The sequence below is a fragment of the Bufo gargarizans genome, chromosome 1 (genome assembly GCF_014858855.1).
Source record: "Bufo gargarizans isolate SCDJY-AF-19 chromosome 1, ASM1485885v1, whole genome shotgun sequence".
NCBI lineage: Eukaryota > Metazoa > Chordata > Amphibia > Anura > Bufonidae > Bufo > Bufo gargarizans.
In genome coordinates this window covers 263,508,294-263,523,486 of record NC_058080.1, presented here as the reverse complement: position 1 = coordinate 263,523,486, position 15,193 = coordinate 263,508,294, and the positions used below count along the sequence as shown (strand labels likewise).

The following is a 15,193-nucleotide window of genomic DNA, read 5'->3' as shown; positions in this document are numbered from 1 at the left end:
CCAAAATGAACAACTGTACCCAAAGCGGCGTACACAGCAGAGCACGCAAGTCAATACTGTGCCACAGGGTAACAGATCTGACCGCTGGCGCACACGGCAGAGCCTACCAGTCAATAACCGTGCTGCTAAGTCACTGACGTGGGTATGCCCTGTGTTTACTGGTTGCTCCAAACTGACAGCAAGTCCCTGCCACAACATGTGACCCCGCAGAACCTGTACTCTGACCCTCATTCCTGCGAACAGAATCCGGATCCACACGGTTCTCTCATGCAGCTCACAAACTGGCGGACTACTTCTTCTCCAAGCTGAGAAACTCCACCTCTCCTGGTAGCTCCAACCGTTCCACGGTTCTTCCAGCCTTCCGGGACCCGGTCCTCTCTCTCTCTCTCGCTCTCTGGGAAGCCTTCTGGATCGCTGACCCTGGCCTGGTCCTTATCTGATGGGGACTTACACCAACTCGCATGTCCTTCCATCCACCATGAGGTCTCACAGGGTCTGTAACCACATTCCACAGTCCAACTGACCTTCCGAGAACCGATCGTTTCTCCCTTGGCAACATCTGCATTGCTGACAGGCATCAGTCACTTCTGACAGTGACTTTGACCGCTTCAAGTCCCACAGACCTGAGGATGGCACTGGATCCTGTACTCAGCCTCTGCACAAGCATGGCTCCTCATGTCACCATTTCCTGCTCTGTCTGTCACAGGCACACCGCAGCATGAGTCATCATCTGTTTTGCATATCTAGATCCGGCAGTAACTTCGCTGTGTGGGGAAACAGCAGCCCTCTTGTGGCAGAAAACAGAATGACAGTCTCAGAAACAGCATTCAAGAATCAGTGGCTGTTTCTCCATCTTAGATGCACATGCTCAGCTGCAATAGTTATAGGCAAGGATCTGCAGCAGAAAGGACAAGTCCTCTGAGAAAGGACACACACCTGAGCTGCCAGCTTGAAGTAAATCTAGAAAAGAGAGCTCTAGACCTTAGTTCTTGCTTTGTTAGAAAGAGATTGTCATGTAATAGATGATGTAGTAACCTCTGTAAGTTGATGACGGCAGTGCTGGCAACTCAAGTCAACTACTTTTCTTTACTTCATGTAAATTTATGGAAATGTACTACATTCGGTTATATAATAAAATAATTCTCAAAGGATTCTGAGGAAGTGAATGTTTCAAGCTATTTTTGGAGCTGTGAATTTCTGACAGAACAGGCTTCTTGCCCACAACGTGAATGTTACATTTTTCTGTGCTATTACTTCTTGTCGTTGTGGCAATACTAATTGGCTGGCTTAACATTAGATGTAAAAATAGCAGAGTTGTAGATATTCTTAGTTTACGGAGCTCACTGCCCAGGAAGGAATAAAGAGGGAAAAATCAGCCAGCGACAGGTCTTAAATAGCATTCTTTTCAGGATTTGGCATTTTATTGGTTTCAATCTTTAAAGGATATGTCCACCTTTGGGGGCATTATATATATATATATATATATATATATATATATATATATATTTTTTTTTTTTATAATACCATTGCATTGCATCTATTATGGGCTAAAATCATTTTCAGAATAGATTTTCATGAAAATTGTGCTCTGTTTTTCTTCTATAGGTGTTGCTGCACAGTGCAGGGTGCTTAGTCATGTTCAGAGAAATCCTTCAAAGATGCTGTCTGACAGCTCAGTCTGTAGCTCTTATCTCTGCTCTAAACACAGAATTGTGGCCAGCTTGATATTCCTCAGGATATACCCTGTCTTATAGCTGTGGGCTCCACCTCTAGGGCTCCTACCTACCGGAAGAACAGGGGCCTGTGGCTTTATGCCGGTGCATTGGCTTGTGGAATGAGGGGTAGTAGGATCCCTATTCTCTCCATATGTGAGCTTTCCCAGGCTTTTATAATGTTTCTTGTGGATGTGTCAAGTGTCATCAGTATCCATGACGAGAATAACCCTTTACATTTTTAGTCTATAAAATTTAAAGGGTTTGACCCACAAACAAATATTCAACATTTTACCAACCCGCATTGGTATCTGAATACTTTTTTAAATGCAAGTAATTAACAATTTAGGCTACTTTCACATATGCACTTAAACTATCTGGGAGGCTTTTCTGGCAGAGGAAAAATTGCTGGAGTTCACTGTATCTGGCATAGCCTGATACGGCTGGAGCTCCGCTAGACCCCATTGACGATAATGGGATCCAGCCTGTTTCCAGCATGAGTCCCGGGACAAAAAACTGTTTGCACTAGTTTTTATCCGGTCGGAAACTTTCCAGATCCCATTACAGTCGATGGGCTCCAGCAGTGAACAGCAGTGTCCAGCTATGCCTGATACGGTGAACTCCAACGGGCTGCTACTCTGCCGGATAGTTTTAAATGCATATGCAGAAGTAGCCTTAGTTATTCAATAAAATTGCTGTTTCTTCATTTCTCTGTCCACCGGGCAGACATGGTCGCACATGCCCAGTTCCATCCTTCAACTGCCACCAGCCGGATTTGATATTAGAAGCTGTGACAGTTACAGGGAGAGAACAGGCCCTGAAAAGGACACTCCACCTGAGCTGCCAACCCGAAATAAATCTAGCAGAGCAATGGGGAGATCTCTGGATCCATGTGAGGTACAGGGCTGGCTCTAGTTTTCTTAGAAAGAGATTGCAATGTTCTATATGGGGTTTCATTTTCATTGTCTTGTACTATATGATGTCTGATTAAATTTTTTTACATTAGTCAAAGTTTGTTTCATTATTCTCTTAGAAAAGGATTCTGGATAATTTAGTTAATATTTCAGGCAGAGGCAATTAGCATCTAAAGATAGTAAATATCTCTTCATTTTAATTAAAATGTAAGTAGTAGACAATTGGGGAGATCATTCCTCGCCTTTCCCGCTGAATCTCTCCACACAGCATGGTGCATGTTTCCAACGCAATTAAAAAGCTGTAAATGTTTCGCTGGCTCAGCCAGCTCACTAAACCGCAGCCCGTGATGTGATAATGGACTTAACGTCAAGCATGACATGGGTCCCACCAGAGCGTTTATGCATGGGGGTCTCACCACAGACTCGGCTGTAGATGATATTAGCATCAAGGACCATAATTATGGTAATATGAATTTTAAATGTTTAATTTTATTTTTGCCATTGTGGGCAGAAGAATTGAAATGTTTGAAAAGTAGTTTGCTGATAAAGTAATTGATGTGAAATAAGTATTTTATTTCAAAATTAAGGGGGGTCTTTTCTCAAACTGGTGTAAAGTAGAACTGGCTTAGTTGCCCAAAGCAACCAATCAGATTCCACCTTTCATTTTTGACAGCTCCTTTGGAAAAGGTATGGTGGAATCTGATTGGTTGCTATGGGCAACTAAGCCAGTTCTACCTTACACCAGTTTGAGAAATGACCCCCTAAGTGTCCATTTTAGAGATTATAAAAAGACGTGCTTGGATATGGCAGTATATAGAAAACTTGGATAAATGTGGTCTAAAATTCCCATATTGAAAAGGTGTGGAAGTAGAGTTGACCACATGCATCATGGCCAAACTAAGTGATCCAGATTCACAGATCGCTTAACCACTTGGCACTTAGAAGACCCGCAATATGACCGCATATTAGGACTAGCATTGTGATTAGTCTAAAAAATCCTGAGGGATCCACAGACCTTAATATGTGATTGTATCAGCACTTTATGGAATGGGCCTACATTATAGGGCTGACACTGCAATGACCAGGCTGGATATGGAAGTTATGATATTTCATAGATCACATGTGGTTTTATAACTCTCCGCAGCAATGGGCAGTTTATTATAGAACAAAGCATTCATTCATTATTTGGCATAGCTTGCCCTCTAGTGGTTATAGTATAAAATGACGTTTATAGGGAATAGATCATCTTAAAACGTTTTTTACGGGAGAGGTGTTCCTTTAGAACAAGCATTTAATAAATAAAACAATTTGGGTCATGTTCATCTTTGTCATCCAGAATGTTCAGTAGTGTATGAATATTAGTCAATGTGTTCAATTTATGTATAATCAGAGTGGCATGGCCGACAGGATATATTTTAGTGAACATGTATGCCTTATAGTGGCATATTTTGCCCATTGGCTCCTATTATAAAGAACGTATATTGTGTGGTATGTGTTTTTTTTTTTTGTGTGATGTCCTTGTATTAAAAAGTAGGGCACGTTGGCTCTGCTGGGAGCATTTCCCCACAAATAGGCCTAACATGTACTGGATAGTCCAAAAGGCTCACTTGGAGCATTTTCTGCTGATCATCGGCACTTTTTTGTAAAATAAAGGCATAAAATAAAGGCGTATTTATTGAACAGTTTTGGTTCTTTTTGGTTGTTGTCGGGTGGGTGCTATAGTTAAAAAGTTGTTGATTATGAAAGACATCAGTGGAAACCCAGACCACAGCAGAGACTGATCAGTCATTTTGTCCAAATTGTCAATTTAATTATTGCCTCTTTCATCCCAAATGTTAATCTTCATGAAACAGATTCCAGAAAACAGCCACCTGAAATCTCTATTCATGGTCACCTTTATTCTGTTTAAACTGAAAATCAGTTTTTGCTGCCACCTAGTGTTCGTGTAAATAAATTGCATCACTTCTTTCATGTTGAACCTGATTTACATAGTTTTATTGTATCATCCAGTGCTGTATTCACAATTCTGCAGGCTACAGAGTGGAAATTTGCCTTTATCCATTGGTGTCTGGACAGAGCTTGCTCTGTCAAGTCTGTCATTTACTTCAGGCACCATACAGTAAACTGATGTTTGAAAACGTTTCCCGCCAATGCATTGCAATAGCTAGCCTGTGATTTGTCTAAGAACAAGCTTGCCATCTGTTTCCAATGACGCCCCGCAGAACTGAGCTAGAACCAGTCCTGCACCTCACATGGATCCAGAGATATGAACATGAATTCCTCCAATTGCTTTGCTAAATTTATTTCCAGCTGGCAGTTCAGGGAGTGTGTCCTTTCTGCTGCAGTTGAAGGATGGAACGGAACATGTAGGTCAACCTCATTGAGCTGGACAGAGAATTGTAATAAAGAGCAAACAGCAGGTGGCGCTATACAGATTTCAGTGTATTATAACTCAGTGGCTATGCTAAACTTATAATATGATGCAATTACAAAAATATTCAGATCCAGCTGCTGGTTTGAAAATGTAGCATATTTTTCATGGGACAACCCCTCTAAGTTCAATACAAGTAATTAAATATATTTATAGAGTTAAAGGGGTTATTACCCATCATCCACAGAATAGGGCATAACCATCTGACTGTTGAGACCCCCACCAACCACGAGAATGGAGTTCCTGCCCTGCAACAATGTGCAGTAATATTTTGGCGCATGATCCTAGTGTAAAGGAAGCCAATTACCAGGAGGTTGAAACTTAGACTCAAAGTTTAAAGGTGTGCTAGATTTATCATTAATTTCGAGAGAACAGATATCCAGCACTGAAGGGGTCTTTCCTTGATAAAATGTGCAGCATTATTGATAATCCATTTAACTGTCCACACACAGAAACCCAGCAGTTGGCGTTATAATAGAGAGGTGGTCCTATCAGTGACTGACTGCGCTCTCTGTATGCACAGGCATATTATTATTTATTTGAAAGCACCATTCTATGGCACCGTACGTCAAGAGGGGTTGCACATACATAATATAAAAGCACAAATACAATGAGCATGAAACTATTAACAGACTGGTACAGAAGGGGAGAGGAACCTGTCCACAAGAGCTTACAATCTACAAGGGAAGGAGGAAGGGCACAGTAGGTGAGGCTAAAAGCTTCTCATCTGGTTATATGGTGGCAGCATGCTCATTGTAGGTGGTAGGCTTTCCTGAAGAGGTGTGTTTTCAGGTTGCTTTTGATGGTTTGGATGTTGGGGGACAGTCTTACTGTATGTCCTGGGATAGCGAGTTCCAGAGTAGAGGAGATGCATCCGAGAAATCTTGTGGACGATTGTGTGAGGAAGAGACGAGAAGAGAACAAAGAAAGAGGTCCTGTGAGGATCAGAGATTACATGTGGGGAAGTATCTGGAAAGCAGGTCAGAGATGTAAGGAGGAGACCGGTTATGGATGGCCTTATGGGTAGTTGTTAGTATTTTAAAGGAAACCTGTCATCACCTTTATGCTGTCCATACTAACGGCAGAATAAAGAAGAGACAGGTGAGTTGATTTCAGCGGTCTGTCATTTATAAGTTAAAAGTAAGTGGTTGCCGAGAACCAAATATCACAATCCTTGCAGACTGGGCCTGGAAAAGAGTCACGGCCACCTGAGAAGAGTCCTGGTTATTCATGAATTCCTGCTCTCCCTGCCCACCTACTGGTCTTCTACCTAGTTTTCTCTATATATCTCTAGGAGAGAGCTGCCAATCATCCGCAGATGGACCGGGAGAGCGGGAGATTATGAATAACCATGACTCTTCTCAAGTAGATTTGACTCTTTTCAAGGCCTGGGCTGTAATGATTATTATGCTGGTTTTCAGCAACCACTAACTTTTAGCTCATGAGTGACACACCGCCGAAATCAGCAGTGAGGTCAGCATAAAGTTGATGACAGATTCCCTTTAAACCGAATTTGTGGGAAATGTGGAGGCAGCGAAGGGGAGTGACAGAGGAGAAACAAAGGGAGAGGTCAGTGACGTGCAAAGAGAAGTAAGGGCCCCATAGCAAGGATCAAACCAGGCCCCCCAAACAGGACAGAAGGGTTTCTTCCTAAACCCTTTTTCCACTGCATTATTTTCTAAAAGTTGCTCCTTTTAGAGGGTAGAGCTCTGATCAAGTTTTCACCTCCAGTAGAAGAGGAGATGATCCCAACTAAGACTGGGCCCCCTCTTGCCCTGGGCCCCATAGCAGACGCATGGTCTGCCGCTATGGTAATTACGCCCCTGGGAGAGGTGGATTCACTGGACAGCGGAATAGAGGATAGATTGGAGGGGAGCGAGAGTGCTAGATGGGAGTCCACAGAGGAGAGTGTTGCAGTAGTCCAGGAAGGAGATGACAAGGGCATGTATAAGCATTTTAGTTCAATCATGGTTGAGGAAGGAGCGAATGTGAGCATTATTCTTGAGTTGAAAGTAGTAGTTGGTACTTAGGGTTTGGATGTGTGGCTTGAAGGAAAGGGCATAATCAAATGTTATCCCCAAGCAGTGGACCTGTGAGACTGGAAAAAGCATGGTGCAATGGATGGGTCTGGTATGGGGCTGATGACATGGTGGAAAGATAATTATTATCCCGCCTTCCCAGAGTTCCTTGCTCCATGTCCTCACACATGCAGCAGCCACTTTAGAAAAAAATGTGATTCGTTACCATGAAGCGTGAGGAATTCAAATTTTTCCTGAAATTCAGATCGAATTCCACTTCGTCAGCTTTGTTTCGCTTATATGTATCTATAATGTTTAATTTCTGGCAAATCTTTTGACTTAATCTGGTTACTGAAGGCTGCCTGCACACAATGAGTCCCTGCAGTGGAAACTGCATGTACGTTATTTGAAACAAACAGCATGTACTAGTACAGGTTCGGCCCGGCAATTTGCAGTGATCCCCAAAGGGATTCCACTGCTAGACCGCATCATGTCCAGGCAGCCTAATTAAATGGATAGTTGCCTATTCACATAAGTAACACGTCAAAACGGAAGCCTTTAAGAGGCATTCCTTTTGATCTGTCATAATAGAAGTCTATGGGAAGCAGAACGGATCCATTGACAGGACTTTTTTGTCCGTTCTGCATAATGGGAACGGTTATGATTCCCATAGACTTCTATTATGACGGAATGCCTTTTAAAAGCTTCCATTTTGCATTCCATCATAATACAAGTCTATGGGCAGCATAACAGTTCTGTCCTTGTTTCCGTTATGCAGGACTGGACTCCATTATGCATAATGGATCCGTTATGCTGCTCATAGACTTGTATTATGAAGGATCAAAACAGAATGCCTCTTAAAGGCTTCCGTTTTGACTTCTGTCTTATGGTTTCCGTTATTTTCCATTATAACCATGTTATAAAGGAAAGCCATAACAGAATACATAACGCTGATGTGAACGCACCCTAAGGGGGGCAATTTATCTTGAGTGGAATATTGGAAGTCAGTTTTGCTTGAGTCTGCATTGGTGTACTTTATGTCGCATTTATCAAATGTCGCATGTTGTTTGATTAATTTGTCTCATCCTTAAAGGGGTTATCTAACCCCTATAATGACCCCCTTAAAGCCGGGGCCTCTAATACTTACCCCGCTTCCTGGCACCCACGTCACTTCTGATCCCTGCCGCCGCTGAATCTCGTGGTTGATGCTAGGGAGGCTCGTCTCCGTCACAGCCTGCTTTTGGCTGACCCCCTCCCCGTCGCCAGATGTTTTGATCCACGCAACAGGGAGATGCTGCGGTGGCTTTGCAGGCATCAGTAGCAATAAAGGTGTCGGGGAGCGGGGTAAGTATAACCTATATGAGGGGCCCAGGCATTAGGGGGTCATTAAAGGGTAGGATAACCCCTTTAAACCTCACACTTTTGTCTAGAAAAGCTCCTCCAGTTTCCCTACTCCACCCTCCTACTGGAATGAGATTGTGACTATTTGAAAATGAAATGATGAAAGTGATAGATCTGGAGTGAAACTCGTTAACATGACTTACAATGCCCACTTTCCCACCCATATTTTAAAACTGGACCGGGTGGTGTAAAAATGCAAAAAGTTGCAATTTTTTCCCCCCAAGTCAGTTCAAAAAGTCACAAAAGCCTCATTTTGTGACTTTTTGAGGCCGGAATTCTGGAGTAAAGGCATGATGAATCAGAACTGTCAGCTCTCCTGACATATGTGTATTCATGAATATTTATTATTCTCTATAAAATAACAATTCTGGAGAATCTTTTCTTAGAGCTATCCATTGTGCTATGCATATGTCTCCTCCTGGAAATGTGTATAGATTGACAACTGGGTATTTCCCCATGTTAGACTATGTTGTGATACACCCCTACTGACAAATGGAATGGTAATGCCAAGCAGTCAATTTATTCTTGCATTACCAGAGGTTCAGCACAAGGCAGAGTTATACTAGAAGAGCTGTTGATTCATGAACAATGCAAATAATTACTTAAACAGACATGTCAGGAAAGCTCAAAGATCTACTTTACAGGAAAAATAAAAAATATAATGGATGAAACAGAGTTTGTTATTTGCATGATATTGCAGTGGGTTGTCTGGTTTTTCTTAGGACTGCTTCCTAGAGAATTTTCAAAATTCAGCTCTGCTATAACTGTACACGGATTTAGGTATTGTCATGACTCTATGGTCAACCATTTACAATTCTCTTCTATTTGTTTTCACAGGAACAAACCTTAGCACTGATGGGGGAGGTAGGAACAAAGCGCTCAGCACTTGTCTCCAAGCTGCCAATATTTAGACGCACTTTAAGCCGTAAACAAGACTCCTTGCCTTCCTCGCCTTCTTCCAACAATACTGGTGGACTGCACAGTTCCTCACCTTCTAGTACCAATTCCAGCTCAGGAAGCACCGGAAAACGCAGAAGTATATTTCGCACTCCATCCTTAAGTTTTCAACATAAAAAAGACAACGATAAAAGATATGAATGTAGCCAAGTAACAAATAGTTCTGAGGCAGCCCAAAATGCACTGAAGAATCTTGATTTGGAGGAGCAGTCTAAGGTCAAATTAAAGGGTTCAATAAGTATTCCTGGCTCATGTAGAAAGAAAATTACCAGATCTTATACTGAAAACTTTGAAGGGAAGAAAGAACATTCTCATAAAAATGTGTTCACAAACTGCTTAGGTAAAAGTCAAGAAGATGACTCAGGATATATAGAGGGTCAAACCAGGCGTTCTGTTAAACATTCCTCAAGGAAACTTCTTCCTAGGTCATTTTCATCCCATTACAGGTTCTCCAAACATGGATCTCAGTGTACCACAGTTTCACCGTCACAATTATCAGGGTGTAAAGAAGATGTTCAAACTTATACTGAAACAACATCTTTAACTGCCAAGATGTCACATAGCACCACTGAAGTAACAGATAATACAGAACCCTCATTGCAGTCACACCTTGTATCAACTGAGCATACAACAGCTCCACAGACACCATCTGATTTCACTTTTATGGATGATACGGCCTCTGAATCTGATTCTCTGCCCAACAGTACAAATCATCATTCCAGCAAGCAGCACTTTTGCCATCCAGTCTCTACCTCACAAAATTTTGCCAGCCCAATCCCCAGTACTACAGAAGACAAAAACGATAAAGACCAAGTAGAAGACTTCTCCCAAAGTGATGGTTTGTCCCTTACAAAACCCAAAGTTGAGGCAATTGTGGAAAGATCTGAGTCACATTTGTCTCTTATAGGATCCAAACCACTGTTACCTATTTGTGAACTATCTTCAAGCAATGCTTACAATGTCAAAAATGATATCGGGGAGCAACATATAGACAAGTCTGTTTTTCAAAATGGAGAACACTCTTACTCTACACAAACTTTTCCAAAGAGATCTGAGCCAGCAGTATATCATCAATGCCATGCAATTTCTACCATGCCAAACCATCATTCATTGCAAGGAACAAATAGAATTGCATCTTTCGAGACACAGTCTGCCGTGATCCATCATGGTCATACTAGAGGTACCAACATTTCTTTTGACCTTTGTCCAATCTCAAAAAAGGGGGGTGGAAAGCAAACGGGGCAAAAGTAACGCACTGGCAGATGGCTGGATATGTCAATGAAAAGGTGGATGTAATCCACAATCCTCCATATGCTTAAGTACACCTAGAGAAAGTTATCAGTCTAGTACAAGTGGTTATGAAGCTTATTAACCACTTCAGCCCCCCTAGCTTAAACACCCTTAATGACCAGACCACTTTTTACAATTCTGCACTACACTACTTTCACCATTTATTGCTCGGTCATGCAACTTACCACCCAAATGAATTTTACCTCCTTTTCTTCTCACTAATAGAGCTTTCATTTGGTGGTATTTCATTGCTGTTGACATTTTTACTTTTTTTGTTATTAATCGAAATTTAACGAAATTTTTGCCAAAAAATGAAATTTTTCACTTTCAGTTGTAAAATTTTTCAAAAAAAATGACATCTATATATACATTTTTCTCTAAATTTATTGTTCTACATGTCTTTAATTTAAAAAAAATGTTTGGGTAAAAAAAAAATGGTTTGGGTAAAAGTTATAGCGTTTACAAACTACAGGGAGTGCAGAATTATTAGGCAAGTTGTATTTTTGAGGATTAATTTTATTATTGAACAACAACCATGTTCTCAATGAACCCAAAAAACTCATTAATATCAAAGCTGAATATTTTTGGAAGTAGTTTTTAGTTTGTTTTTAGTTTTAGCTATTTTAGGGGGATATCTGTGTGTGCAGGTGACTATTACTGTACATAATTATTAGGCAACTTAACAAAAACCAAATATATACCCATTTCAATTATTTATTTTTACCAGTGAAACCAATATAACATCTCAACATTCACAAATATACATTTCTGACATTCAAAAACAAAACAAAAACAAATCAGTGACCAATATAGCCACCTTTTTTTGCAAGGACACTCAAAAGCCTGCCATCCATGGATTCTGTCAGTGTTTTGATCTGTTCACCATCAACATTGCGTGCAGCAGCAACCACAGCCTCCCAGACACTGTTCAGAGAGGTGTACTGTTTTCCCTCCTTGTAAATCTCACATTTGATGATGGACCACAGGTTCTCAATGGGGTTCAGATCAGGTGAACAAGGAGGCCATGTCATTAGATTTTCTTCTTTTATACCCTTTCTTGCCAGCCACGTTGTGGAGTACTTGGACGCGTGTGATGGAGCATTGTCCTGCATGAAAATCATGTTTTTCTTGAAGGATGCAGACTTCTTCCTGTACCACTGCTTGAAGAAGGTGTCTTCCAGAAACTGGCAGTAGGACTGGGAGTTGAGCTTGACTCCATCCTCAACCCGAAAAGGCCCCACAAGCTCATCTTTGATGATACCAGCCCAAACCAGTACTCCACCTCCACCTTGCTGGCGTCTGAGTCGGACTGGAGCTCTCTGCCCTTTACCAATCCAGCCATCTGGCCCATCAAGACTCACTCTCATTTCATCAGTCCATAAAACCTTAGAAAAATCAGTCTTGAGATATTTCTTGGCCCAGTATTGACTTTTTAGCTTGTGTGTCTTGTTCAGTGGTGGTCGTCTTTCAGCCTTTCTTACCTTGGCCATGTCTCTGAGTATTGCACACCTTGTGCTTTTGGGCACTCCAGTGATGTTGCAGCTCTGAAATATGGCCAAACTGGGGGCAAGTGGCATCTTGGCAGCTGCACGCTTGACTTTTCTCAGTTCATGGGCAGTTATTTTGCGCCTTGGTTATTCCACACGCTTCTTGCGACCCTGTTGACTATTTTGAATGAAACGCTTGATTGTTCGATGATCACGCTTCAGAAGCTTTGCAATTTTAAGAGTGCTGCATCCCTCTGCAAGATATCTCACTATTTTTGACTTTTCTGAGCCTGTCAAGTCCTTCTTTTGACCCATTTTGCCAAAGGAAAAGAAGTTGCCTAATAATTATGCACACCTGATATAGGGTGTTGATGTCATTAGACCACACCCTTTCTCATTACAGAGATGCACATCACCTAATATGCTTAATTGGTAGTAGGCTTTCGAGCCTATACAGCTTGGAGTAAGACAACATGCATAAAGAGGATGATGTGGTCAAAATACTCATTTGCCTAATAATTCTGCACGTAGTGTATGGTACAAAAATGTGAACTTCTGCTTTTTGAAGCAGCTCTGACTTTCTGAGCATCTGTCATGTTTCCTGAGGTTCTACAATGCTCAGACAGTAGAAACCCCCCAAAAATAACCCCATTTTGGAAAGTAGACACCCTAAGGTATTCACTGATGGGCATAGTGAGTTCATAGAACTTTTTATTTTTTGTCACAAGTTAGCGGAAAATTATGATTTTTTTTTTTTTTTTTTCCTTACAAAGTCTCATATTCCACTAACTTGTGACAAAAAATAAAAACTTCCATGAACTCACTATGCCCATCATGAAATACCTTGGTTTGTCTTCTTTCCAAAATGGGGTCACTTGTGGGGTACTTATACTGCCCTGGCATTTTAGGGGCCCAAATGCGTGCAAAGTAGTTTGAAATCAAAATCTGTAAAAAATGGCCGGTGAAATCTGAAAGGTGCTCTTTGGAATGTGGGCCCCTTTGCCCACCTAGGCTGCAAAAAAGTGTCACACATGTGGTATTGCCGTACTCAGGAGAAGTTGGGGAATATGTTTTGGGGTGTCATTTTACATATACCCATGCTGGGTGAGAGAAATATCTCGGCAAATGACAACTTTTCCCATTTTTTTATTCAAAGTTGGCATTTGACCAAAATATTTATCTCACCCAGCATGGGTATATGTAAAATGACACCCCAAAACACATTCCCCAACTTCTCTTGAGTACGGCGATACCACATGTGTGACACTTTTTTGCAGCCTAGGTGGGCAAAGGGGCCCACATTCCAAAGAGCACCTTTCAGATTTCACCGGCCATTTTTTACAGATTTTGATTTCAAACTACTTTGCACGCATTTGGGCCCCTAAAATGCCAGGGCAGTATAACTACCCCACAAGTGACCCCATTTTGGAAAGAAGACACCCCAAGGTATTTCGTGATGGGCATAGTGAGTTCATGGAAGTTTTTCTTTTTTGTCACAAGTTAGTAGAATATGAGACTTTGTAAGAAAAAAAAATCATCATTTTCCGCTAACTTGTGACAAAAAAAATAAATTCTAGGAACTCGCCATGCCCCTCACGGAATACCTTGGGGTGTCTTCTTTCCAAAATGGGGTCACTTGTGGGATAGTTATACTGCCCTGGCATTTTAGGGGCCCAAATGCATGCAAAGTAGTTTGAAATCAAAATCTGTAAAAAATGGCCAGTGAAATCCGAAAGGTGCTCTTTGGAATGTGGGCCCCTTTGCCCACCTAGGCTGCAAAAAAGTGTCACACATGTGGTATCGCCGTACTCAAGAGAAGTTGGGGAATGTGTTTTGGGGTGTCATTTTACATATACCCATGCTGGGTGAGAGAAATATCTTGGCAAAAGACAACTTTTCAAATTTTTTTATACAAAGTTGGCATTTGACCAAGATATTTATCTCACCCAGCATGGGTATATGTAAAATAACACCCCAAAACACATTCCCCAACTTCTTTTGAGTACGGCGATACCACATGTGTGACACTTATTTGCAGCCTAGATGCACAAAGGGGCCCAAATTCCTTTTAGGAGGGCATTTTTAGACATTTGGATCCCAGACTTCTTTTCACGCTTTCGGGCCCCTAAAATGCCAGGGCAGTATTAATACCCCACATGTGACCCCATTTTGGAAAGAAGACACCCTAAGGTATTCAATGAGGGGCATGGCGAGTTTATAGAATTTTTTTTTTTGGCACAAGTTAGCGGAAATAGATTTTTTTTTGTTTTTTCTCACAAAGTCTCCCTTTCCGCTAACTTGGGACAAAAATTTCAATCTTTCATGGACTCAATATGCCCCTCACGGAATACCTTGGGGTGTCTTCTTTCCGAAATTGGGTCACATGTGGGGTATTTATACTGCCCTGGCATTTTAGGGGCCCTAAAGCGTGAGAAGAAGTCTGGAATATAAATGTCTAAAACATTTTACGCATTTGGATTCCGTGAGGGGTATGGTGAGTTCATGTGAGATTTTATTATTTGATCAATGACAGGGGGGTGATCAGGGAGTCTATATGGGGTGATCACTACCCTGTCATTGATCACCCCCCTTTAAGGCTCCATTCAGACGTCCGTATGTGTTTTGCGGATCCTATCCATGGATGCGTGGATCCGTAAAACACATACGGACGTCTGAATAGAGCCTTACAGGGGGGTGATCATCCCATATAGACTCCCTGATCACCCCCCTGTATGGCTCTATTCAGACGTCCGTATGTGTTTTGCAGATCCGATCCATGGATGCGTGGATCCGTAAAACACATACGGATGTCTGAATGGAGCCTTACAGGGGGGTGATCAATGACAGGGGGGTGATCAATGACAGGGGGTGATCAGGGAGTCTATATGGGGTGATCGCCCCCCTGTCATTGATCACCCCCCTGTAAGGCTCCATTCAGACGTCCGTATGTGTTTTACGGATCCACGCATCCATGGATCGGATC

General features: G+C 41.8%; 1 protein-coding gene across 2 annotated transcripts in view; it reads left to right on the top strand.

Annotated features, from left to right (window-relative positions):
- The window catches only part of CCSER1 (coiled-coil serine rich protein 1), a 1,109,040-nt gene that overhangs the window by 151,006 nt on the left and 942,841 nt on the right, over positions 1-15,193 (top strand). For both annotated transcript variants that reach the window (XM_044302736.1, XM_044302745.1), the window contains exon 2: positions 9,314-10,613. In XM_044302736.1, coding sequence (XP_044158671.1) covers positions 9,332-10,613 — 1,282 coding nt within the window. In that variant the 5' untranslated portion in view covers positions 9,314-9,331. The remainder of the gene's footprint in view (positions 1-9,313; positions 10,614-15,193) is intronic.